Source organism: Microcaecilia unicolor, chromosome 4 (genome assembly GCF_901765095.1).
Source record: "Microcaecilia unicolor chromosome 4, aMicUni1.1, whole genome shotgun sequence".
NCBI lineage: Eukaryota > Metazoa > Chordata > Amphibia > Gymnophiona > Siphonopidae > Microcaecilia > Microcaecilia unicolor.
In genome coordinates this window covers 59,856,974-59,882,902 of record NC_044034.1, presented here as the reverse complement: position 1 = coordinate 59,882,902, position 25,929 = coordinate 59,856,974, and the positions used below count along the sequence as shown (strand labels likewise).

The 25,929-nt window shown below is 40.5% G+C and overlaps 1 protein-coding gene across 1 annotated transcript in view; it reads right to left on the bottom strand.

Moving 5' to 3' along the window:
- DDX10 (DEAD-box helicase 10) overlaps nt 1–25,929 on the bottom strand; it is a 457,862-nt gene that overhangs the window by 32,905 nt on the left and 399,028 nt on the right. Inside the window, exon 17 of the mRNA XM_030200276.1 lies at nt 3,564–3,691. Coding sequence (XP_030056136.1) covers nt 3,564–3,691 — 128 coding nt within the window. The remainder of the gene's footprint in view (nt 1–3,563; nt 3,692–25,929) is intronic.

The following is a 25,929-nucleotide window of genomic DNA, read 5'->3' as shown; positions in this document are numbered from 1 at the left end:
GTATCATATGTAATGAGTTTATCTTGTTGGGCAGACTGGATGGACCGTGCAGGTCTTTATCTGCTGTCATCTAGTATGTTACTATTAATATCATTTGACTAGTTTAGTAATCTAATTGTGTTTTATGCCAACATTTGGTCATTGTTACTACAATGTAAATTTTCTCTGTCAAGCTATGCTTGATGTATACAGCATCAGGTGAATCTCTTCATCAAGGTGGTTAAGAAATCTTAATACATAAAAAGATAAACAAACCCAAATTCTAGCTTTCAGACTATGAATAGATAGGAGGAACTGGTGGTTAAGTTGGGTCAAAAGCAGCTGAGATATCAAGAAGAAGATTAATCACAGATTGTCTCTAGGAGTGCACATGGTAAAATAGGTGAAGGAGAGAAGAAGACTTTCAGTAGAAGAATGGAAGCCAAATGGAAAGGAGTAGAAATGGAAAAAATTAAAAAAATAATCCTTAAGAGCATCATGTGGTATTCCTTCAACAGACTGTATATCTTTGGATATTATCACAGATGCATTTTTCTGCTTACTGGTAGTTACATTTCTGGACCGCCTAAATAACATACATTATTTTGTGGGCTTTATATTTATTACTTTACCTTGATCTGTGAAATTGCCATCAAAGCTCTATGAATTCCCAAAGTTTGCTGTGCTACATTTACTTTATGAAAGATTAGCAATGTTAGTAGTAAGTCTTTACTGAAAGAATGTTTCATTTTGCAGGCTTTATGCCTTAGGCTAAATGATAAATTGCTCTTCACAATTTCATGTATTTACTCCAGTTAATTTCAGCATGCTTTTACTCTTCTTGATTTTAGTCTTAAGTTTTATAAATTCTGATCTTTGCATGTGTATGATATCCAGTATTTATATTAAGAGTAATATCCTGGGGAGGAGGAGTAGCCTAGTGGTTAGTGCAACAGACTTTGATCCTGGGGAACTGGGTTCGATTTCCACTGCAGCTCCTTGTGGTACTCTGGGCAAGTCATTTAACAAATAAGTACCTGCATATACCATGTAAACTGATTTGAATGTAGTTGCAAAAAACAACCCACAGAAAGGTGGTATATCAAGACCCTTTCTCTTTTCCTTCCTCCATGGTCTGCTTTTATTGATGTGCAAGTTGAATACAGTATGGTTTTTGTTAACGTAGGATAGTGTCGCCATCAATTTTTGAACACCGTTTCCTCTATCACTGAATATAACATTCAACGGATCTGAAATATGTTCTCTATTCAATATCTCCATCTAAATATTTAGAAAATCATTGAATAAACTGTGCTCTGCGTAGTCTTCTCTCCTTCACCTTTGTATCATGCCCAGTTTGAAGGCATAATTGACGTCACTGATGTCTGCCAGTCAGCCGGTTTCAGCAGCTCAGCATTTTTTTTTTTTTTTTTTACTGAGGATTTCAAAGGAATTCAACAGCCTGGACTCTGACTACACTCTTTTGTTTAGCTTGTTTGCCATAACATAAGAGACTAACATGACCCACGAGGCAGGCCTTTGTGCCGAAACACGGCTGTGTCGGGTCGTCCTTTTGCTGTTTGCATTAAAGATTTCTTGATATCCTCCCTGAACTTCTCACTTGTTTGTCGTTCACGTGAGGTCTTTTCCTCCTTTTTTGTTTGCTTTGGGGTAAATTAATAGCACATTTTCTGTGTGTAAATCATGTTTTACATGCAGAAAATTACTATCATGAAATTGCATGATGTATATTCATGTATAAATATGTATACCATCAAGAATATGAATACTGTCAGGTGGACAATGCTCAGACATTGCCAGATATGTAGTTTGAGTGGCGCAGGGGCAGAGTTAAGAAGTACACATGTATTTTATAAAATATACACATGCCCCCATTTTCCCTATGGCAGTGGTGCAAAAGATTAGGCCTCGAACACCGCAAACAGGCCAGGATTTCAGGATATCTATAATGAATATGCATAACAGATCTGCATACAATGGAAGCAGTGTCCATGCAGATCTAGCTCATGCATATTTATCAATTTATAAAACTTTTATACCATGATCATTTAAAATTGTTTACAAATTCGAATAAAACAATAAATAAAATAGCATAAAAAAAGAAATAAATATATTTTACAGAAAAACTACAAATCAACCAACAATGATAAACCTGAGTGAATATGACAGTCTTAAAATAAGAACAAAGATTGTTGCAGTCACAATTCTGATGGTAAATTATTCCAGACACTGGCACAATAAATCTAAACATCTTTTTCCTCCATTTTTCTTATTTGACAACCTTATTATCAGGAACTGATAAGAGGTTTCTTGTGTCAGATCATAAAGGTCTATGAGGAGCATAGCACATAATCGGCTTTTTCAGATACTGTGGCCTAGAGTCATCAGCAGGGATGTAGCTACCATTGAGCTAGCCTGGCAAAATGCCCAGGGCTGCCTGAAATTGGAGCCCCCCCCCCCCCCCCGGGGTCAGCGTCTCTTCCCCTCTCCCCCCCCCCCCCCCCCGGGTATGAGACATTGTTCTTGATGCAATGTATCTTATTATCTTATCGAAGCAGGAAATGATGAGTTACACTAATAAATTGTTATTATTTTACTCATTTTTCTCTCCAGAGATCTCTGTTGACTTTACCCAATTTTATCTCTCCAGACAGCATGCTTGGGGCAGCTCAGGGAACCCTTTTGACTGACCCTAACTTAACTTTTTCAAGAACAAAACAGTGTAGAGTATAAATTAAAGTGAGAAAAGAACTACAATCAACAAATAAGAAAGATCATGTCAATAAGATCAGACATCCAGAAAATGATGCCTAGGACAAAGCAATGAGGTCAGAAGCAGGATTATTTTAAAAGAAGCATCTGAAACTAGCATCGACACTTTGAAACGGCAGGGCATTTTTTTCTATAGATCCAAGCTGTGAGTTTTAGTTAAATAATTGGCCAGACTATTTATAATCAAATTCAACACTCCATTTAAGTTAAGAACAATTAGGTATTCAAATTTTGGGGATTGTTTACTAACATGCACTAATGCTGCTATTGCATGTTATTTGCTGCAAGGCCCATTTTACGCCATAGAACAAATAAATGTTAATGGTGTTATGGCATTTTAGCAGTCTGGAAATGATCCCCTTTATTTGAAAGTGAGAAATGTTCAGCTCAGTTCAGTTAATATAAATTTACAGTAGCACTGTGCGTGGGGACATAATGTGGTCCTCATCCTCACCCGTCCACAGGCAGTTTAGATGCGTCCTCACCTCAATCCCCAGTCGATTTTTTTCCATCCCCATTCCATCCCTGGCATAAATGGATCTCTTGTCACCAATACTGTGGATTCTCATGGTCCCATCACCGTGCACCTCTAAATTTGACAATTTGAGAGATCAGTTTAGGAATTTCTGTGCCCGGTGGTGCCTGGCTTGGGGGGACAAAGCTGTAATTTTCTTCTTCTGAATTCTCATTGCACAAATGCAATGTACAGTATCTACGTACTATGTAACTAAGTGGCTTTATGAAATTTGTTCCTTAAAATATGCATGTATTTTCAAAGAAGAAAATCAAACCTGATATTTTGTTTAATTAATCTGTGATCCTCTTGATCAAAACTGTCACTAGCATCAGCACTCGTGCTTGAATCATATTCTTCTTCATGTTCACCTCGACCCAAGTACACCACAGGTTCATCTTCATCCTGTCAAAATAAATATGAAGAATTTGTAGGGCAGCACACCAAGAACTTCATTTTATAATACATTCATTGCTCTGAAACACAGTTTGGGGAATCAACTGGCCAGGCTATTTTCCTCTGGGTTTTTTTTTTAATCTTATTTTATTTTTTCAAGCAATTACAAATTAAATTACAAGAAACATTTTGCATAGAAAAGATGGTATCAATACTAAGAAAAACCATAAAACAAAAATAACACAAGAACACATTTTTGATTGATCCATCTAAAGACCACAAGAACAGGGGGAGAAACAAGGCACAATCCCAAAAATCTGTAATAATAAATTATAAGAAAAATGAAGGAAAACCAATGTAACTAATCATACAGGTCTTATTTCTATGTTTACAGTGAAATGTCATCACCACAGTCCCTAACGGGGACAGAATTGCCACCAGTTTGGAATCCAAAAAGGAGACCAAGTGATCAAGCTCAAAAAAGGTATACTTCACCGAGCTTAACTTCACCATGTGCTTTCAAGGGAAGGTAAGCCAAAAAGACTCCCCCACCACCAAGAACTGTATGATCCCTGAACACAACTTAAGAAAAAATTTGTCTTCTCCTTTGAATCTGTTTGGCTAAATCAAGAAAAACACTAACTTTGTGATTCAAAAACATTTCTTGTAGGTGCCGAGAATACATTTTGAGGATCCAGTCCCTGTCTGGTTGCAACACGAACTCCAGAGGCAGTCCAGAGAAGCAGCAGACTCAAGGTTTGCCACAAGATAATTTATTGGACATTGACCCAACTTGGCCAAGTTTTGGCACTTATGCCTTCATCAGGGATCAACAAATGTTTCACCTTCAAATGAACACAAGGGCCACAATTTATCATGCATCCGTTTTGCTCCTTAGGGCTTGCAAAGTTAAATTTTCTGCATACATTGTATTCAGCCTATGATCCCTGCTGCCAATCAGCGCCAATAATTGCATAATTAACACTAATTGGAATTAATTAGAATTTACACACACAACTTGCTAGGTGTATTCTGTAAAGTGGTGTGAATAAATTCTAAAGTATGCTGAAAAAAGGGGGTGGGCTATGGACGTGAAATGGGCAGGCCGTGGGCGTTCTGAAAAAGTACACGCAGGGTTATAGGATATACCTGCTCTGTGCCTAACTTAGGTGTCAGTATTTATACCAAGTTTTACTTGGCATAAATGGACATGCCTAGAGTTAGGTACATGCATGGCCAAAAGGCGTATTCTATAAACCACACTTAAATCTAGGTACGGGTTACAGAATACATCTAGTTAGAAATATTTTCGGCACCAATTTTTCAGGCGCCATATATATAGAATCTAGTCCTACATGGAGAGAAACTTTCTACATGTAGGGATAACTTAATTAATTAGAGCATTATTATTAACACTCCCTTCAAAACTATTTGCAACAATTTCCAAAGCCCACCTTCAACCAAACAACCAATATCATGAAAGACTAGACTAAGTCTGCATCTTTCCCTGCAAGAATTTCAACTGTAAACAATCAAAGAAAACTTACTGATTCCCCTGATAAACTAGACATTTACAGGAAAAGTGAAGAAAACAAGAAGCATTTATAGCTAACACTTGGGACTAAACTGTAAGAATTATCTTCTCAATTACTTTGCCTTAAAAACATCTGGGAATACCTGGATCCTCTGGCCATAAAACACTTTGTCCTTCTTTTTAAAGTAACATTTTAAAGTCAGCAATTTATCAACCTCAGATAGAAAGGAGACCAACAGAGTAGCACTTAAGGTCACTTTTTGCTCTGAAGTCAGCAAAAATTCAGTTAGGTCAAGACTATCAGGTGAAATAATCTGATCTTTACCTCTGAAGTAATAGAATGTTTAAGAACATATCAACACTTAGAAAGTCCCAGTTCTTCTGACTGGGAGATACCAAGGACTCGTGTCAAATGCTGTCTTCAAAAACATAATAGAGAAAGCAACATGTAACAGGGAAATTAAGAAAATGCAAGTTTTTAGTTCTTGAAAGGTTCTCCAGGGATTCCAAATTATGATGTATAACTAAACTGTCCTTAATTCCAGAAAGTCCCATAGTCTGCAACATATTAATCTGCAATTCCACTGGTAACAAATGGATTGCAGCAGATAATTTTGTATTCATGACTTTAAGTTTGGCTAACTATTTCATTGTAGAGCCACAAACCTGAACCACAGAACTCCATAATAGTAAATTGGTTCTAGACACTATTCTTTTTATATCAACCAAGAAAACACTGCCTTCATTCATAAGAATTTCAGGATATGTAAAAAAAAAAAAAAAAAGGGTGGGGGGTGGGGTGGGGTGGGGTAGGTCATCACCTTTGGTAACAGAACCACAGAGAATACATCTTAAGAAGAGCACACTGTCAGTGAAGCACTATGGCTAAACCCACAGTACCATCCATCTTGAGATCCACAGAATAGGGCAGTGATATACAGTGGGGGAAATAAGTATTTGATCCCTTGCTGATTTTGTAAGTTTGCCCACTGACAAAGACATGAGCAGCCCATAATTGAAGGGTAGGTTATTGGTAACAGTGAGAGATAGCACATCACAAATTAAATCCGGAAAATCACATTGTGGAAAGTATATGAATTTATTTGCATTCTGCAGAGGGAAATAAGTATTTGATCCCCCACCAACCAGTAAGAGATCTGGCCCCTACAGACCAGGTAGATGCTCCAAATCAACTCGTTACCTGCATGACAGACAGCTGTCGGCAATGGTCACCTGTATGAAAGACACCTGTCCACAGACTCAGTGAATCAGTCAGACTCTAACCTCTACAAAATGGCCAAGAGCAAGGAGCTGTCTAAGGATGTCAGGGACAAGATCATACACCTGCACAAGGCTGGAATGGGCTACAAAACCATCAGTAAGACGCTGGGCGAGAAGGAGACAACTGTTGGTGCCATAGTAAGAAAATGGAAGAAGTACAAAATGACTGTCAATCGACAAAGATCTGGGGCTCCACGCAAAATCTCACCTCGTGGGGTATCCTTGATCATGAGGAAGGTTAGAAATCAGCCTACAACTACAAGGGGGGAACTTGTCAATGATCTCAAGGCAGCTGGGACCACTGTCACCACGAAAACCATTGGTAACACATTACGACATAACGGATTGCAATCCTGCAGTGCCCGCAAGGTCCCCCTGCTCCGGAAGGCACATGTGACGGCCCGTCTGAAGTTTGCCAGTGAACACCTGGATGATGCCGAGAGTGATTGGGAGAAGGTGCTGTGGTCAGATGAGACAAAAATTGAGCTCTTTGGCATGAACTCAACTCGCCGTGTTTGGAGGAAGAGAAATGCTGCCTATGACCCAAAGAACACCGTCCCCACTGTCAAGCATGGAGGTGGAAATGTTATGTTTTGGGGGTGTTTCTCTGCTAAGGGCACAGGACTACTTCACCGCATCAATGGGAGAATGGATGGGGCCATGTACCATACAATTCTGAGTGACAACCTCCTTCCCTCCGCCAGGGCCTTAAAAATGGGTCGTGGCTGGGTCTTCCAGCACGACAATGACCCAAAACATACAGCCAAGGCAACAAAGGAGTGGCTCAGGAAGAAGCACATTAGGGTCATGGAGTGGCCTAGCCAGTCACCAGACCTTAATCCCATTGAAAACTTATGGAGGGAGCTGAAGATGCGAGTTGCCAAGCGACAGCCCAGAACTCTTAATGATTTAGAGATGATCTGCAAAGAGGAGTGGACCAAAATTCCTCCTGACATGTGTGCAAACCTCATCATCAACTACAGAAGACGTCTGACCGCTGTGCTTGCCAACAAGGGTTTTGCCACCAAGTATTAGGTCTTGTTTGCCAGAGGGATTAAATACTTATTTCCCTCTGCAGAATGCAAATAAATTCATATACTTTCCACAATGTGATTTTCCGGATTTAATTTGTGATGTGCTGTCTCTCACTGTTACCAATAACCTACCCTTCAATTATGGGCTGCTCATGTCTTTGTCAGTGGGCAAACTTACAAAATCAGCAAGGGATCAAATACTTATTTCCCCCACTGTAGGTGAGGAAGCAATATAGCCAGACACAGGGGAAATCTCCTGACCTGATGAGGGACTAGAAGTTTCCCACCATTCACTGCTGATAATGTCCTCTGACCCAAATGTTTTTCAATGGAATTGGTAACAGTTAATTTAGAGGAAGCAAGATGTTTACATTTATTTTTCTTCTTACTCATTATAGCTGAAGGGACTCCAAAGAGGTTGCCCCTTTGGCTATGCACCTGCAGCTAGTGCTGCATTCAGATGTTGTTAAAGACCCACATCTCCTGATTTTATCACCACATTTTCTACCCCCCCCCCCCTTTCCAAGAGTGTTGCAGTCGCAGGGAGTATAGCAGACCATTAAAGCATCTGGGTAGTTGTATGAGGCCCTCCCAACAGTAGTATCACAGTTTTGAGATATCTTTAAAGGCCCCTATGCACCTCCTGATGTCATCACCATATTGACTCATCACGGGGAGTATAGCAGAGCAGTACACCTGTGGCGGTATGAGGCTCTCCCCTTAATGTCTTTAACTTTGCTGATGAGAATGTTTCTAATTCCAAACTGGATGAACAAGCTAAGTTCCAATACAATGTGGAAAATGGGGAGAATTTCATCACATGTGGTGGAATTATGAAGCCCTTTTGGTTCTTAGTCAAAGACAAAGTGTTATAAATAACTGGAACAGACATTCCTTGGGCTATAGAGATCTTTTTGACTTCAGATCCTGTAGACAAAAATTAGTCCAATCTGTATTGTTAGCTGTCAAGTCCGTAGTGGACAGATTTTGGAAAAGATCTCTCTCTCTCCTCCACCCCCCAGCAGAATGATAGAAAAGGTTTGGACATTTTTAAAATGGAAAAATTAACCCATGAATTAAGAGACACTATGAGGAAATTTAGGGAAATATGATACCTACTTAAACCTCATTCTACCACAATATCACTTTGTATTCATTCATACCATGTATTTATTCAGACCGTAATCGGCTAATGCCGTTAACAGTTATATGTAAGCCACATTGAGCCTGCAAAAGGTGGGAAAATGTGGGATACAAATGTAACAAATAATAATAATAATATAACTGAGATGTTAGAAGTTACACACCTTTGCTTTGTTTATTTGAATTATATAAGGTAAATTGCTCCAATAATTTGGTCTGATACAATTTTAAGAAGAAAAAAGGGTGGGAGGAGTGTAGGAGGGGAAATAATATCGTCTGAGATACGGAAACAGGACAGGGATTTTAAAGAATTGGAAGTTGTGGGAGGTTACACTTACAGAACGTTGAAATACATTTCTGTATAAGTTACACTGTATTGGTTACTGGAAAGCATCTGATTTGATTTAGGTGCTTATGAACATTGTATGGATTTTCTTTTCATCTTATTTTATCTGTTTGTTGAAACTCTGTCCTCTTGGTTGTACTGTTTGTTGATAAAACAGAATAAATAAAGTTGAGAAAAAATATATCAGGTTTCAGTTTAGACACCTCTGACATTCTTTAATAACTCTCTTGGCTATTATATCTACTGCATGAACATGTCCATGATATTTCATCTCAATAATTAGAAAGACTGCAGAAGAAAGAAGACTGAAAAGCTGGTATGTATTTTAATAAAATACAATTACCACAGTTTAGTTTGGGCTCGGGAAAACATGCATCCCTCGAATCTCTAGCAAACTGTTGTTTGTGAGGGATGATTTTTCTAGGTTTCAGAACCAATCCTTTATTTACAGAAGCTCTGAACTTTACAAATGTGGTTATTTTGGTTACTCAGCATAAGAAATGTACATAGTGTGACGTCAGCAGCTATCATACATTCTGTGCTGCATGACAGTGACAAATGACTTTGACAATCTGATACTATTAAAAACCATGAGATGATCAAGGATATAGTCTAGAGACCCCCCCCCAAAAGGTACTACTTTTCTCTATCAACCTTTCATATAAATGTGTTTTGAGTTTTTTTGAATAAAGGTGGCTTATCAGTGATCTAACCTGGATTGTCCTCATAGGCATAGTTTGGAATGTGCATGAGACTTGGTGATGGGGGTGGGGGTTTTCCATTTCAAATGCTGTAATCTTGAAATGATCCCTCTCCTCCACTGCCAATATGACTCCCCTTTACTTTGCTTCACCCCCCCCCCCACCTCGCCAAAAAATATACATACAAATTGGATTTGTGCCTTAATTCATTATAAGATGTATCATAATACATCCTTTGAGGAACCCCACCTCCCCCCATGATAATAATCATTGACAGTGGTATTTTCATCATAGCACCACAAGATTGGATATAGTGGACAATGGGCCTCTTACTAAACTGTGCTAGTGATTTCCAGCACAGCAATGCCGACAAAGCCCATTTATTTATCCACACTCTCATCACCTCAAGCTCAGATTACTGCACTTGCTTCTCACAGATTTCCCATTAAACAATATTTCTTGGCTTCAAACTGTTCAAAATTCTGCTGCATGACTTATCTTCTGCCAGTGTCACTACACTCTCATAATACCTCTCTTCAGGTCACTTCATTGGCTCCCTATCCATTTCCAGTTGAAACTATTCATACAAGTGTATTCATTCTGCAGCTACTCAATATCTATCCTCTCTTTTTCCTTCCTACACCCCTCTCCGGGAACTCCATTCATCAGGTAAGTCACTCTTACCGGTACCCTTCTCCTCTACCACCAACTCCAGATTCTGTTCCTTCCATCTTGCTGCACTGAAAACCTGAAACAGACTTCCTGAGTTGGTACAGGTGTCACCTATATGTGGATACAGCGGTTCTTTGGTGCGTTTTGGAGGGCTCATGCTTTCCACCACAAGTGTAACAGAGTGGGATATGGGCCTGGGTCCCCTTCTCTACAGTGCACTGCACCAACCACTAGGCTACTCCAGGGACCTGCTTGCTGCTCTAATAGAACTGACTATAACATCTGAACAGGGGCAGCCCTATAATAAGGCCAACTGAGGCAGAGGTCTCAGGTGGCACTTTAGAGAGAGTGGCATCATAAAGCCCACCTGTCAGGCAGTCTGACATCTCCCCCCCTCTCTCAAATCCCTCGCCCCGGTTTATTTACCTTTGCTGCCTGCCTCTTTTCTTTATTGCATTCTGCCCTGTCTCTCTCAAACCCCTCCCCTCTGGTTTACCTCCACTTGCTTGGCAGATTCACATTCGCTTCCTGCCGCCAGCCTCAGTCTTCTCTCTAGTGCGCCCTGCCCTGTCTGACGTAACTTCCCATTATGGGTCTTGTTTACTAAGTAGTAAACAGGGCCCATAATGTTAATTAATAAGTTTTGGATGTTACTGAATTCTATTATTCTGTATTTCCAGTTTTGGCACACTATAAGTCAGTCATCACTAATCACTCAATAAGAAGGAAGTGGAGTACAATTTACCTATAATCCAAGCAAAACCTCACACTAAAATATTAAATATTTATTCATGAGGAAACATACAAGGAGGAAAAAGCCTCGGCTAATCCAGACCACAATTCAAAAATTTTCAGGTTTTAAAATGGGTTCAACATATCAATCATCGGCATAAAAAAAAAACCTGTGTAATTTATTTAAATTTAATTAAACTCAATGAAAAAACTTAGGGGTATGTTTACTAAGATGCACTGTAGTCATATTAGCGTTTTTAATGCGTGTTAACGGTTGACACACATTAAACACTAATGTGCCCATAGGAATGTATTGGCGTGTTAGTGTTTAATGTGCCTTTTTTTTGTTTTGTTATATTTGTACCCCGCGCTTTCCCACTCATGGCAGGCTCAATGCGGCTTACACGGGGCAATGGAGGGTTAAGTGACTTGCCCAGAGTCACAAGGAGCTGCCTGTGCCTGAAGTGGGAATCGAACTCAGTTCCTCAGTTCCCCAGGACCAAAGTCCACCACCTTAACCACTAGGCCACTCCTCCACGCCTTAACTTTAAAGGCGTGTTAGAAAACCTAACACACCTTAGTAAACATACCCCTTATTAAGGATATTTTCATCTGTATTTAGCTTTTAGCCCTTAAAACTCCAATCCATTTAGAATATGGGTTTTGAAAATAGTGATTTGAACGTTTTGGCAAGTAAAACATCCCACTGCTGCTTTATGCCACTTTTTGAATGTTTTTCTCTTTCGAAAATGAGCCCCAAAGTAACTTTGTAAGTTTTTATACTTTACAAATGAGCACCTTAATGTGTTCCTGATCTGATTTTTCGTTGCTTCCCTATAAAACCAAACATCCTAAGGCCCATATTTCATAATTAATTGCATGAAAGATATTCCACAGATCAACATAAATGGACAAAAGAAACACTTTTTTATATGGCATAGTAAACTGTGTATTTAAAACAACAATAATAAGCCTGCTCTCTAGGATCTAACAACAGCTGCCAGAGAAGCTACAGAACAAGCTGTTGTGTGAGTGAGCCAGAACTAGCTTTATAAAATATAGACTTTTTTTTAAAATAAAAGGTTACTTCCTCCTTATTGAGAATTATACTTTCATTACTCTACATACCCAGGGGAAGTGTTTCAAATTACTTTTGATTAGGTAGGTCAAGTGGTTTAAAGCACTAGTTAAATGAGCTTCTGAACTAGAAACCTGTGAGCTTCACTCTTGTTTCAGCCATATTTATACAATTTAAAAATAAAAGCAGAGGCTATCTTTAGCTTTCATTATTGGCACAGTGTGATATAATGCTGATAACACGTATTTATGCACTGCATTTCTGGGCCGGTGCAAGGATATGGGAACTCTAGGTGAACGTTCAATCTTATGTCTCCCCACCCCCCTTAACTTGGAGGACCTAAGCCCCTCCCCCTGATATTCTGATAATTAAAAACACCAGACATGGTCTCTCCAATACTACTCCTCTCAAAAAACCCTATAAAATGTATATTTGGAGGACATACTTTTGGAGATATATATATATATATATATATATATATATCATTTATTTATTCATTTGTTACATTTGTATCCCACATTTTCCCACCTATTTGCAGGCTCAATGTGGCTTACATAATACCAGAGAGGCGTTTGCAGACTCCGGTGTGAACAAATACAATGTGATGTTGTGGTAAGATAAAGTTCAAGTAGCATTGCCATATTAAGGAATTGTGCAACGCTCAAGTTGAGCTATGTTCATACGTACTTTAGTTTTGTTGTGTTGCGGAGATCAGGTATTTAAGTTGGATCAGTAGGGTATGCTTTTTTAAACAGGTTGGTCTTCAATGATTTCCGGAAGTTTAGGTGATCGAACGTCATTTTTAGGGCTTTTGGAAGTGCATTCCACAGTTGTGTGCTTATGTAGGAGAAACTGGATGTGTAGGTTGATTTGTATCCAAGTCCTTTGCAGCTTGGGTAGTGTAGACTGAGAAATGTACGTGCTGATTCGGATGAGTTTCTGGTTGGTAGGTCGATCAAGTCTGTCATGTATCCCGGGGCTTCGCCGTAGATGATTTTGTGAACCAGGGTGCAGATTTTGAAAGCAATGCGTTCTTTGATACACACATACATATATACATACATAACAGGAATAATTAACAACAGGGCACACAGGTAGGAAAGGCAAAACATATGGCTCTATGTGCCTTTATAAAGTAGCCTACCCGAGAACTCCCACACAGGTTTACGCCTCCTCCAAGGCAAGTTAGTCTGTGCATGTAGGTGTTAGTAGAAGTAAGCGCACATATATGTATTTTATAATGTACATGTAAAAGTACTGATCCCACCCTCACTCCACCTATTTTCTGTTCCTTGAAATGCAATGGCTTATAATGAGGGTCATTTCCAGAAACTATTTACCTAAGTAGTTTAAGGATCATAGATTTGATATACCGCTTTTCTGCGGGTACAACCAAAGCGGTTTATATATATACTATAGGCAGATACTTTTTCTGTCCATAGTGAGCTCACAATCTAAGTTTGTACCTGGGGTAATGAAGGGTTAAAGGACATGCCCAGGGTCACAAGGAGCTGCAGGTTCTAAGGCCACTGCACTAACCATTAGGCTACTCCTCCACTGCTAATTGAAAACTGATCGCCCACCCTGCAGGTGAAAGCACATGCTGATGCTTCTTTCAGTAAGTGTGAATACCACTTTTGCATGTCAACTGCTCTTTGCAGTCTTCCAGGAGCTGCTACTGCCCTAGGCGACCACTTAATTTGCCTAATGGTTAAGCTGCCTCACGAAAACACACATGTTCTCCATCTCTCTTCCTTCTACCTGCCGCCCAATCCCTTCACCACACTAGCTGTCAACACCTCTTCATCATAGCTTCTCCTCTCCCTCACCCAGACATATGTCATCGCTGCTGCTGTTCTCTTGGTGTGTAATAGCTCTTTTTTCTCATATCCAATTGTGAACACCACAATCTAATTACCAGCAGTGGCACTGGAAAGTGTTAGCATTCACTCTTAGAAGTTAGTAAAAGAAATATTCTTTTGACAAATAGCATTCTATATGACATCTGTCTATCCTGGTAGAAATTAAATTATCAGTAACCACAGTTTTGAAAGATTCTAATTCTTCCATTTACTCTCCACAAACTGAGCAGTACTTTATTTGGTATCTCTATTGCCCTACAGTACTTCAATCCTACCTCTACGAATTTTAATGTCAGTCAGAAAGTCTTTCCTCAAATCACACTGCATGGCACTTTTCCAAAGATATGGGAGAAGCACTGAGCAACTCTGAGGGTAAAGAAGGGATTATACGGACCGGACTGTTGGCTTGGCTTGGATGGGCTATGTGGTCTCATTGCATTGTCTTGTTCTATGTTTCTATGAATATAGATGTCTTGGTTTGCTTAAAGCTCTGAGTTAGAAAGAAAATAATTATTGTTTATATATTTCTTCTCCTCAGAAGGAAATATGTTGTTCCATTATAGTCCTTTTCCACCAATGAGAAGCATTTTAATCTAGCTTACTATTTGTAGACACATTTTCTCACTTTCCTACTACAGTATAACCTGTGTATATGGTATTCTTTTGCAGCAGCATCTTGCATAAGGGATTCTATTCTAGTAGACCTTATTTTTATTACTCCATCTTTTCATTCCTTCTTGCTTGTCAGACAAGGGGGATGACACTGTAAGTGGGCACCCCCATTTAGCTACCCCAAGGCCATGCAGGAAGAGCCTATTCCACTATAGAATACCAACATAACTTGGTATCGGGTGTGCCTTACATGTAGATACTGCCCTTATGCTGGCTGTGCAGGTGCCTAAAAAAGCTCATTGGGAGTCAACTAGAAATTGTGCTGTTTTCTTTTGGCTCCCTTTTTGTACAATAATTTACCCCTCGCTTTATGTGGAGGAGTAGCCTAGTGGTTAGTGCAGTGGACTTTGATCCTGGGGACCTGAGTTCGATTCCCACTGCAGCTCCTTGTGACTCTGGGCAAGTCACTTAACCCTCCATTGCCCCTGGTACAAAATAAGTACCTGAATATATGTAAACCGCTTTGAATGCAGTTGCAAAAACCTCAGAAAGGCAGTATATCAAGTCCCATTTCCCTTTCCCACTTCAGAGACTTCTTAAACTACATTTAAACCAAAATTAAAACATTTACTTTCCACAGTTTTTGATAATGGTTAGCGTTGATGGACAAATAAGTGGCAGACACATGGTTTGTGTGTTACTAAATTATTTGAACGTTCATATTTAGTTGAGTGTTCTATCTTTAAAGACAAGATAGAACAAGATTTTTATGGTGCTCCCTTCTAAATGTCTAATTATTTTATTCAATTGTAAATCACCTGGACTTGGTGTTACCAAAATTGTGCAATACATCAAATTCTTGAATAAACAAACACAACCTGTAGTATTCTGTAAATTGTGTGTGTAAATTTGAGCTCTGCCTATGTACCATCCATGCTCCCCACCCCCACCCCCACGTACGCCCCCTTGCAAACATGTGCTATGTAAGCAGGTATTTGCAGAATAGCGTTTACGCAGAATATTGGTATTTATACGCGTAAGTACACATATGCACATGTATATGTCATTACTCTAAACATTTAGGCACGTAATGCGTGCATAAATAGAGCACCTTGTTTCTAGAATTGCCCTTAAGGTCTTTAACAAGGAATTACATAATTCACCTTTTCTACTGACATGTATATAGGAGAGAAATGCATATAGTAGTCACTGCCTCAAGAATATAGAAGAATCTAATTTCCGGCCTACTGCAGATGAAAGGCAATCAAACTCAATGCCTACAAGTAGTCCTAGCAGATCGGAATACCAATTCACTGTCTCAGGACAACCTAAGTCAATGAAGAATGTAAAATTTGTGTTACAATAAAGAAGTATTCAATATCAGAGATCAATGGAAAAAAAGATCATTCTCATTTGGACTATGCATTGTTCTTCTATAACATTTCACTACTAACAACTGATCTTAAATTCTTTCCAATAAAAAGGCATCATCTTACTTTCCTTTTTATTTTTTGGCTTGTTTTATTTCTATTTATTACATTTAAAGTGGACCAACATGCCAACCACACTACTTTATCCTATTTTAATTATGTTCAGTGAACTGGTTACTCATAATGCTTTCAGGCAGATTAAAAAAAACAATTACCCATATTTATTATCCAGACCTGGTTGTTCTAATGAAATTATAGTAGCTGTACTGTTCTCAAAACGCGTACTAGCTGAGTTGCTAGACAGCAAGTTATGCTAAACCAACATCCACATGAGAAGCCTCCTTTCTTAATTTCCAAAGTTTTATTACAAGTAAGCAAGAACTTACTACTGGATATAAACGGTTGCAATGAAGAGTGGAGCTTTAAACCATTCAATGGAATTATTTAACACAAAATGATGACAAACGCACTACACAATTTTTGTGAAGTGTCGATTATTCTAAGACAGAGTACTACCTACTACTATTTATCATGTCTATAGCACTAGTACATATATGCCGCATAGTACATAAAACACGCAAAAGAAGACAGTCCTTGCTCGACAGAGTTTACAATCTATTCAAGACAGACAAACAGGACAAATAAGGGATTAGGGAGTTATTTATTGAGGGAATAATTAAAACAAATATGGGTATCGAGCAGGTGATTAGGAGGTTAAGAGTTAAAAGCAGCCTCAAAAAGATGGACTTTGGGCATGGATTTGAATACGGTCAGAGAAAAAGCATGACATATCGAATCAAGAAGTCTGTTTAAGGCATACAGCGCAACAAGATTAAAGGAACTAAGGCCCAGATGCATTAAAGTCGTCGGTAATTCCCGTTCCCTACCGATTCCATAGCGAATCGGTAGAGAACGAGAATTCACTAAGGAAAGGGAATGCAAATGAGCTACTCGTTGTAGCTCCGTTGCATTCACCATTACCTCGGTATCCAGTCGGAGAATCGGGACATCCCATTCGGTTATGCTCCTCTTCCAGGTCTCTTCAGCCAATCAAGCACGTCTAGCTTGCTGGTGTCAGCTAAACGCACTCTGATTGGCTGAAGAGACCTGGAAGAGGAGCATAATGGAAAGGGACGTCCCGAACTCCAGATTGACTCGCACGTCCCCGATTCCCTTCTCCTCGCACAGCTACAGAAGGTGAGCAGCGCCGGGGAGACAAAACTAAAAAAAAAAAAAAAATGGTGAAAAGACAAATAAAAGACGTCCCTCACAAGCGCAGGCAGAGTACGTCCATAAAGAATGCCCCTCACGTGCGCTCGCTGCTTTTTTTTTTCTTTTTACCTTTTTTTTGGGGCCCTTTTCCTTTCCGATTCCCTCACAGGAGCCCTAACGAGAGGTGCAGACCTCCCGTTAGGGTTCCCACGGTAAGGAAATCGGAAAAACGGTAGTGCAGCTCATTATAATAGCCTTTGGATAATTTGCATTCCGTTTTTGTTGCCTGCTACCATGACAGGGAAAATGCCCTTAGTGCATGCTCCCGGTAAACTACTTGCGTTTTAAACTGGCTGGAACCAGTTTAAAACGCAAGTTGTGGGCTCGTTAGGTTTAGTGCATCTGGCCCTAAGTGTGACGCTGGCAGTGGAGGAGAAAGGTACAAATAAGAGTGACTTACCAGATAGAAAGAGTTCCCAGGGAGGGGTTGTAGAGAGAGAAGAGATACAGAGGAGTAGCAGAATGAACCCACAGTCAATAAGAGTAGTTTCAACTGTATATGGAAACTGATAGAGAGCCAATAAAGTTACTTGAAGAAAGGGGATAAGCAAGTGTAGTGACACTGGTGGAAGCAGAATTTGTAACAGATTGTAGGGAGAGAGATTGCTTAGTGTGAGACGTGTGACAAGCAAGTTGCAATAATCTACATATCTATATAAATAATTCTCACCTAAAACATTCTGAAACTTACTTTGTGGGAGGGAAACACTGATAGGCTAGGCTGTCAGCAACACTCACTCTCACTCATGCACCACTCACTGTCACTCATAGACCCGCCCTATGCCATGCCCCATCCGCACATAATTCACAACCCCAACGTTCTAAATGAAGCCTCAACTGGAAGTTTGAAGTGTCGAGATACCCGGTTTGCCCATGTGTGTGCCCCGCCCTCGCGTCACAACATGATGACGACGAGGGCGGAGCACTGACACTCCACGAAACGCGATCTCCCCTGCCCCTCGGCGGCCATTTTTAATACGGAACCCGCATCACGGAGCAGACAGGTGCCTGGAGGGGGGTTGGGGGAGAGCTGGGTCACTGGCCATGGGTGGCTGCAGGGGGCCCGGGGGACAGGAGGCTCGCTGGACACCAAAACCTTGCTAGCGCCCGTTTCATCTCTCACAGAAACGGGCCTTTTTTACTAGTGAGATAATAAGTGTGTATAAGAGTTTTGATATTTTGCTCAGAAAAGAAGGGACCAAATTTGGTGATATTATAGAGAAAGAAACAACAGATTTTAGCAGTCTGTTGGATATGTTTTTTTTAGAGGCCTTTATGGTACTGGCTCCAGTTAGCTGAGGGACTGTTTTGTGCCTTATATCCCTGGCCTTGCTAACCTTCTGAGTGCTCCATATTTTAAGGAAATTCATTGGCAATTATGAGGAAATCTACTTTCTTAGTTGTGGTCTATTTTTAAGAAACATTTCTATAAGCACTGAGGAAGAAGCAGGAGTATGTGGATTTTCAGAAACATCTGAAGGCTTGGCTATTTAAACAAGCTGTTGGTACTTGATGTCTGATTCCAATATTTTATACTGTTTCATATTAGGCAAATTAGGTATTTATATTAACTGTACTTGTTTTTATGGATGCTACTGTTTGCAATCGTCCCTAAGCAGCATTTTAAAACTGGAGTTTGTGGAATATAATTTTTTAAAGGTATCTGTGATGTTTTATTACCAATTACTACTGTTCTGTCTAGACAACATATGTTTGTTTACTCATTTAAATCACTTAAAATACATACTTCCTTAACCCTTGCAACACTTAAAAATCAAGCTATTTAATTTTCTGCGTGGAAAATCATGTTCGAAGCACAATCATTTTTATAACAAATGAGCTAGGTGCAAACTATGTGTTTGCTGTAGAAAGGATTTATTATGACAACTATTGACTTCTATTTAAAATTCTGTATTACTACCGTATTTCTCGGACTATAAGACGCACCGGACCATAAGACGCACCTAGGTTTTAGAGGAGGGAAATAGGAAAAAATATATATTTTGGACTATAACAAGCACCTTTTTCCTCCTCTACAACCTAGGTGCTCCGGTGCGTCTTGTCCGAATGTCTCCTGTTTCCAGGGTCCGTCCATTCGTCTCCCTCCCTCCCGAGTTCTGGGATCCCCAGCCCGCCCTCCTGCCGAGATCCCCTTCCCTCCCGCCCGCCCTCAGTGGGCGGGACCAGAGCTGAGAAAAACAGAACAGGGAAGAGTGACGTGCCGAGGCTGCATAGTTTTTGCTTCTGCTGCTGCCCCGACTAGGTAAAATTACTTAGAACTCAGAGGGAGGGAAGGGGATCTCGGAACTCGGGAGGGCGGGCGGGAGGGAATGGGATCTCGGAACTCGGGAGGGCGGGCGGGAGGGAAGGGGATCTTGGAACTCGGGAGGGTGGGCGGGAGGGAAGGGGATCTCGGAGAGAGGGCGGGCGATCTCGGAACTCGGAGGGAGGGCAGGCTGGGGATCCTGGAAGTCGAATTTCTCTACGTTCGGACTATAAGACGCACCCCCCATTTTCCTCCAAAATTTGGGGGGAAAAAGTGCGTCTTATAGTCCGAAAAATACAGTATTTTGTGGGCTACAACTCTTCAATGTTAAGATTAAAATCTGTTACAAAGGGTTTTTGACAGAACACCATTCAACAAAACCTGGGTGTCATGTTAGCATTGTACCTGGAAATTTTATAATGGCACCCAGGATATTTGTGTCCAAATGGTTTTCCTTTGGAACTGCCACCACTCTTGGAACTGCAGTTCTCTTCTGGTACAACAATGCATGGTTTTTAGTGACTATGAGTTATGCTGTTTGAGACATTCCAGGCAGGATGTTAATGTTTATGCTGGAAGACACTCCAGAGGGCATATGAGAGCTATGAAGGGAGGTGAGCTTATGGGAATGCTGGGAGATGTAATTCTTGAACATACGGAACGTACATGAAATGAGCTCATATCGGCGAAAAGCAGTCAGGGAGATCTACTGAACCAGCAGTAGCGGTTCAGAACACAGTGAAGGTAATTGAACATCCAGAGCCAACAAGCAATCTGCTAATGAATGAAAACAAAGCCAAACTGGCAGAGAAGCAGGAAAGACAGATGCACGAGTAGAACAGCAAGGCAAGACATTTTAGGGAGAAGACAGAGGTGGGGTGCATGGGCTTAGTTCCCAGTCATGGAATGAGGTAGGGGCTCAATTGAAAGAATTTTATTGCAGATTTTGTTAAGGAATTAAATGACATGTCAGTGTTTGAAAAGCTGCCAGAAGGGCAATGAACAGATGAAAACAAAAAAAAAGAAAGAAGAGAAAACCTCTACGAATCAAGGCACAGAGCAAAAATGAAAGTAGGGGAGGACCAATACAATTCCAACTTAAGGGTAAAAAGCCATTTTATTAGTCGGACTCAACATAAATCTGCATTTTGGCGTGGGGAAACCTGCCTCAGGAGTCAACAAGTCAATTCAGATGGGTGTGGATATCAGTGTACACAAACTCATACAGACACTTTACAAGGCATGTGAAATAAACTAAAAAAAAAACCAATATCCTTGGGTAATGCAAATATCAACAGAGTAAAATATTGTGTGCTGCAACTAAATTGTAGTTTCAAAAAAATGTGGTCACAAGGAACAGCAATGAAAGGGTGGACACCCGGGAGGGAGTGGAAAGCATGAAAAGGGATCTGAGGAAGCTAGAAGAATGGTCTAAGGTTTGGCAATTAAAATTCAATGCGAAGAAATGCAAAGTGATGCATTTAGGGAGTAGAAACCCACGAGAGACGTATGTGTTAGGCGGTGAGAGTCTGATAGGTACTGAGGGGGAGAGGGATCTTGGGGTGATAGTATCCGAGGATCTGAAGGCGACGAAACAGTGTGACAAGGCGGTGGCCGTAGCGAGAAGGTTGCTAGGCTGTATAGAGAGAGGTGTGATCAGCAGAAGAAAGGAAGTGTTGATGCCCCTGTACAAGTCGTTGGTGAGGCCCCACCTGGAGTATTGTGTTCAGTTTTGGAGGCCGTACCTTGCGAAGGATGTTAAAAAAATGGAAGCGGTGCAAAGAAAAGCTACGAGAATGGTATGGGATTTGCGTTCCAAGACGTATGAGCAGAGACTTGCTGACCTGACCTGGAGGAAAGGAGGAACAGGGGTGATACGATACAGACGTTCAAATACTTGAAAGGTATTAATCCGCAAAAAAATCTTTTCCGGAGATGGGAAGGCGGTAGAACGAGAGGACATGAAATGAGATTGAAGGGGGGCAGACTCAAAAAAGATGTCAGGAAGTATTTTTTCACGGAGAGGGTGGTGGATGCTTGGAATGCCCTCCCACAGGAGGTGGTGGAGATGAAAAAGGTAATGGAATTCAAACATGCGTGGGATGTGCATAAAGGAATCCTGTGCAGCAGGAATGGATCCTCAGAAGCTTAGCCGAAATTGGGTGGCGGAGCAGGTGGTGGAAGAGAGGTTGGTGGTTGGGAGGCGAGGATAGTGGAGGGCAGACTTATACGGTCCGTGCCAGAGCCGGTGATGGGAGGCGGGACTGGTGGTTGGGAGGCGGGAAATACTGCTGGGCAGACTTGTACAGTCTGTGCCCTGAAAAAGGCAAGTACAAATCAAGGTAAGGTACACACATGAGTTTATCTTGTTGGGCAGACTGGATGGACCATGCAGGTCTTTTTCTGCCGTCATCTACTATGTTACTATGTTTCAAAAAGCCCAAAGACTGTACAATGGTAACTCAGAACAGAGGAAATTAGGGCCACTGCCATTGCTTGTTTAAAGTTTTGCTTTGGATGAAGTTGTGCAAGGGGATGTACAGTTAACTGAAAATTATTTTTGAGAAGCCTATGGTGAAACATAATTAGACTGGAAGAATATCATTCAATAACAATTAGACTGTTACTTGTAGCACTTAATATTAATCAATGGAGGAAGAAAGACTTCAGTAAAGTAGTGCTACCAATTTTAAATGTAGCTGCTACACCCAAACATCAGGCGAAAAAAAAAATTCCCCTTCCCTAAACTTATCAACTTGTTATTTTTTATAAACTTTTTTCTTTAATTTTGTAACCTTTTCTTTAATAAACACAAAACAAGTTTAACTCAACTTTAGTGAAGAGCAGCAAATGCTCAATTCAATGATAGATGCAGCAAACGCTTAACGTTTTTTGACTGATGATGTTTGGGTGTAGCAGCTACATTTAAAATTGGTAGCACTATTTTACTGAAGTCTTTCCTCCTCTATTAATTGAAATTAAGTGCTACAAGTAACAGACTAATTGCTATTGGTAGTTTTAACTTATAGTCTGTTAAGCCAATTTTATTGAAGAATATCATTCAACGATTTTCCATGTGTCAGGACCGAAATTGAGTAACAAATTGCCATCTCAGATTCGTACAACTGGATCAATGAACGTTTTAAAAAAACTTTACTTTCAAGCATCCACGTGTTCAAGAAAATATAATCACCAGCGTATTAATAAAACAAAAATATTAAAAGGGAAAACATAATTTGTAGGCAAAAACAGGTGATCCACAAATCTTGAGATAGGTGGAAAATTAACATACCAACAAATTTCTAATCATGGAAAAAGGCACTGGCATGATGTCTACAGGGGTACAATTAGCAAAACAAAAAACAGGGAAGTCATCCTGGTAAGAGTTTCTTTAAATCCAAGAAGAAGCGCAGCTGTTCTGGGACAAAGAATACATATCTAATACCTAAGTACTTAATTAAACACTTGCAAGGGTAATGCAGCATAAAAGTAGCACCAAGTGCCACAGTCTCTTGCCTCATAGCAAGGAAAGCTTTTCTTCTTTCCTGTGTGATCCATGCAACATCAGGGAATATCCAGACTCTTTGTCCATAAAATAAACCTTGCAAATCGCAAAAATATAAACACAATACCATATTTAAATCCTGCTCAAACACAAATTGTACAAGTAAAGTGGCTCTGTGTGAGATTGTGAAGAGTCCAAAATAGCTGATAAATCCAGAGCTGATTGCTGATTTTCCCACAATACTTTAGTTGGCAAATAAAAACCTTATTAACAGGAAGAAACAAATGTTGCAGCAAAGAGAAGACCTCCTTCAGATATTTTTTAAACGTGTCCAGAGGATGTATGTTACTTATCTTTTGGAAAGTTAAGTAACAGCAAGTTCAGATGTCTAAATTGATTCTCATATTGTTCCAACGTGCGGTGAATCAATATTTTGTCCTTCACCAAAGTTTGCACTACATCCACATTTGCTTTCACAGATTTCTCCAGATTTTCTAATCTCACACAATGATCAGTCTCTAAAGTCTCAAACTTATTAGCCAGAGAAACTCAGGATAATTTAAGAGAGGCAATATTTGAAGAGCAATTGGCAATATGTAGCTCCAACTTGGTAAGAAGACCCCAAATGGCACCAAGAGTTACCTCTCTTGAACTGTCCCACTCCTTATTAGATCCTCAGCTTGCACCTCTGATGACAAACTTGGAGTCTCAACTGTAGGGACTAATGGAACCAAAGGCCTCTCCGTCGGGGAACCCCAAATGGATTTCACTGCAGCAGGCTGTGTTCCATTCTGACTCAAGGAAGGGCTCAGGCTTACAGAAAAACTCTAGCCATCCACTCCCAAGAAGGGAGAAGGTAATCCCAGAGATCCAGGGATCACAGCTGTGCATGCCGTCATAGAGTTCTCGTGAGGGCTAAGGGAAACCTTGCCCCCAAGCAGGTCAGTGCTTCCACTAACACTGCCGGAAGCCTTCACTTTTCCCACCTCTTGAGGCTGAGACAAAACCCCGACAATCGTGGGCTGCAGCACATCGAGCCCATCTGCAGTGGGGGTCTCACCTTCCCCTTCCATTTGTGTGCCATCCAGCAGCACAAATAAGAACTAAATAATAAACCATTGATGTCAAGTTACAATCTAACACGTCATCGATGGGTAGAAACCTCAAAGAGGAAATGTTTTAGTCTTTTGCAAAATGCCAAGTAATCAAGCTGACTCTTGATTGCCATTGGCAGTGAGTTCCACCACTCAGCACCTTGGTATCTAAAATCTGCGGAGTAAACCGACTTATAATACACTCTCTTGCAATCTGAAAGATGAAGCCTAAGACAGTCCCTAGAACCAGAAGTTATATTGCGTAGGGGTATATTATTAAGGGCTGCATATAATTTGGTGTCACAAAAGCACATAATTTAAAAATAGTCCTAGTTTTAAAGGGCAGCCAAGTGCAGCTTGCATAATAATGGAGTGGCTCTATCAAAACGCAATACCTTGAGCGTAGCAGCTGTATTTTGGCCTTATTGTAGCACTTTTAGGACATCTCCTTAGATCCAGCATAGATGGAAATGCAGTAATCGAACTGAGTTAAAACCAAGGATTGAATTAGCACTCTAAAGATGTCAGGTGAGAAATATGATCTGATTCTTCTCAGCTTCCAAAGAAACCTGAAAGATTTTTTCACTACTGAGGAAACCTAAGGCTCAAACATGAGGAGGTGACTGTCAATTAATACACCCAGTACCCTAAGCGTAGTGTCTAGGGGGTAGGACACATTGTCAATGGTAAAATTATTATATACGGTACGGTCGAAGGGGTTGGTTACCATAAGAAATTTAGCTTTATCTCTATTTAACTTAAATTTAAATTTGGAAACTCAGAACTTCAACAAATCAAGACCAAGCCTAATCTTAAGGACAATTTCTGGAAAACCAGAATTGAAAGGGATATAGATTGTGACATCGTCCGCATAAATGAAAGTGCTGAACCCCGCTGCCTCCAGTCTTTCACCTACTGTAGCCATCATAACATGAAACAAGATTGGAGAGAAGCTTGTCTGGGCAGTAAGGACTCACAGCAGCTAAGTGTTCTGTGGCTCAGAGCTGAACTAGACGCCTCAGAGCATGGTCTATATTTCAGAGGGTGCATCAATCCTACGATAGGGGTAGGGATGATTAAAGTTGCTTAGCTTTGGAGGGGAAGGGCTGGCTAGGAGCTATGTCTGGGATGGTGGAGATGGCTGCCTAAGCTTGGGGTGTGTGACTGATTGGCTGGGTACAGGGATGATGGATGGCAGAGTGAGAGATTGATACTGCTAGAGATAAAAGGGAAAGTTGAACAAAGGAGGCTGCCTGGATAAGGGAAGGGCATTGAGAAAGAGAGACTTATGCTGATAAGGATTACAGATAAAGATACAGGTGAGACAGGAAGCAGCTAGGGGAAAGATTCATGGACTGAGAGAGACTACTCAAGATGAAGAAAGTTGAGAATGAGTGTGACAGGATTAGGATGGGAATATGAGAGAGACTGGTGGAATGATGAGTGGGAAAGACAGGGTGGGGGGGAGTGAAGAAGACTGGGCATAGGGCCAGTGGTGTGCTGGAGCAGGCTCTCGAGAGCCGTTTGTTAAGTTTTTAAGAATTTTGGGAGCCGGTTCTCCATGGCTACTTTAACAAATGGATCCCAAAATGTGGGCTTGGGCCCCTCCTGAATTCTCTTTTACTTTGCTGGCGAGAGAGAGCCCCCTGTTAACAATTTACCAGCACACCCCTGCATAGGGCCAT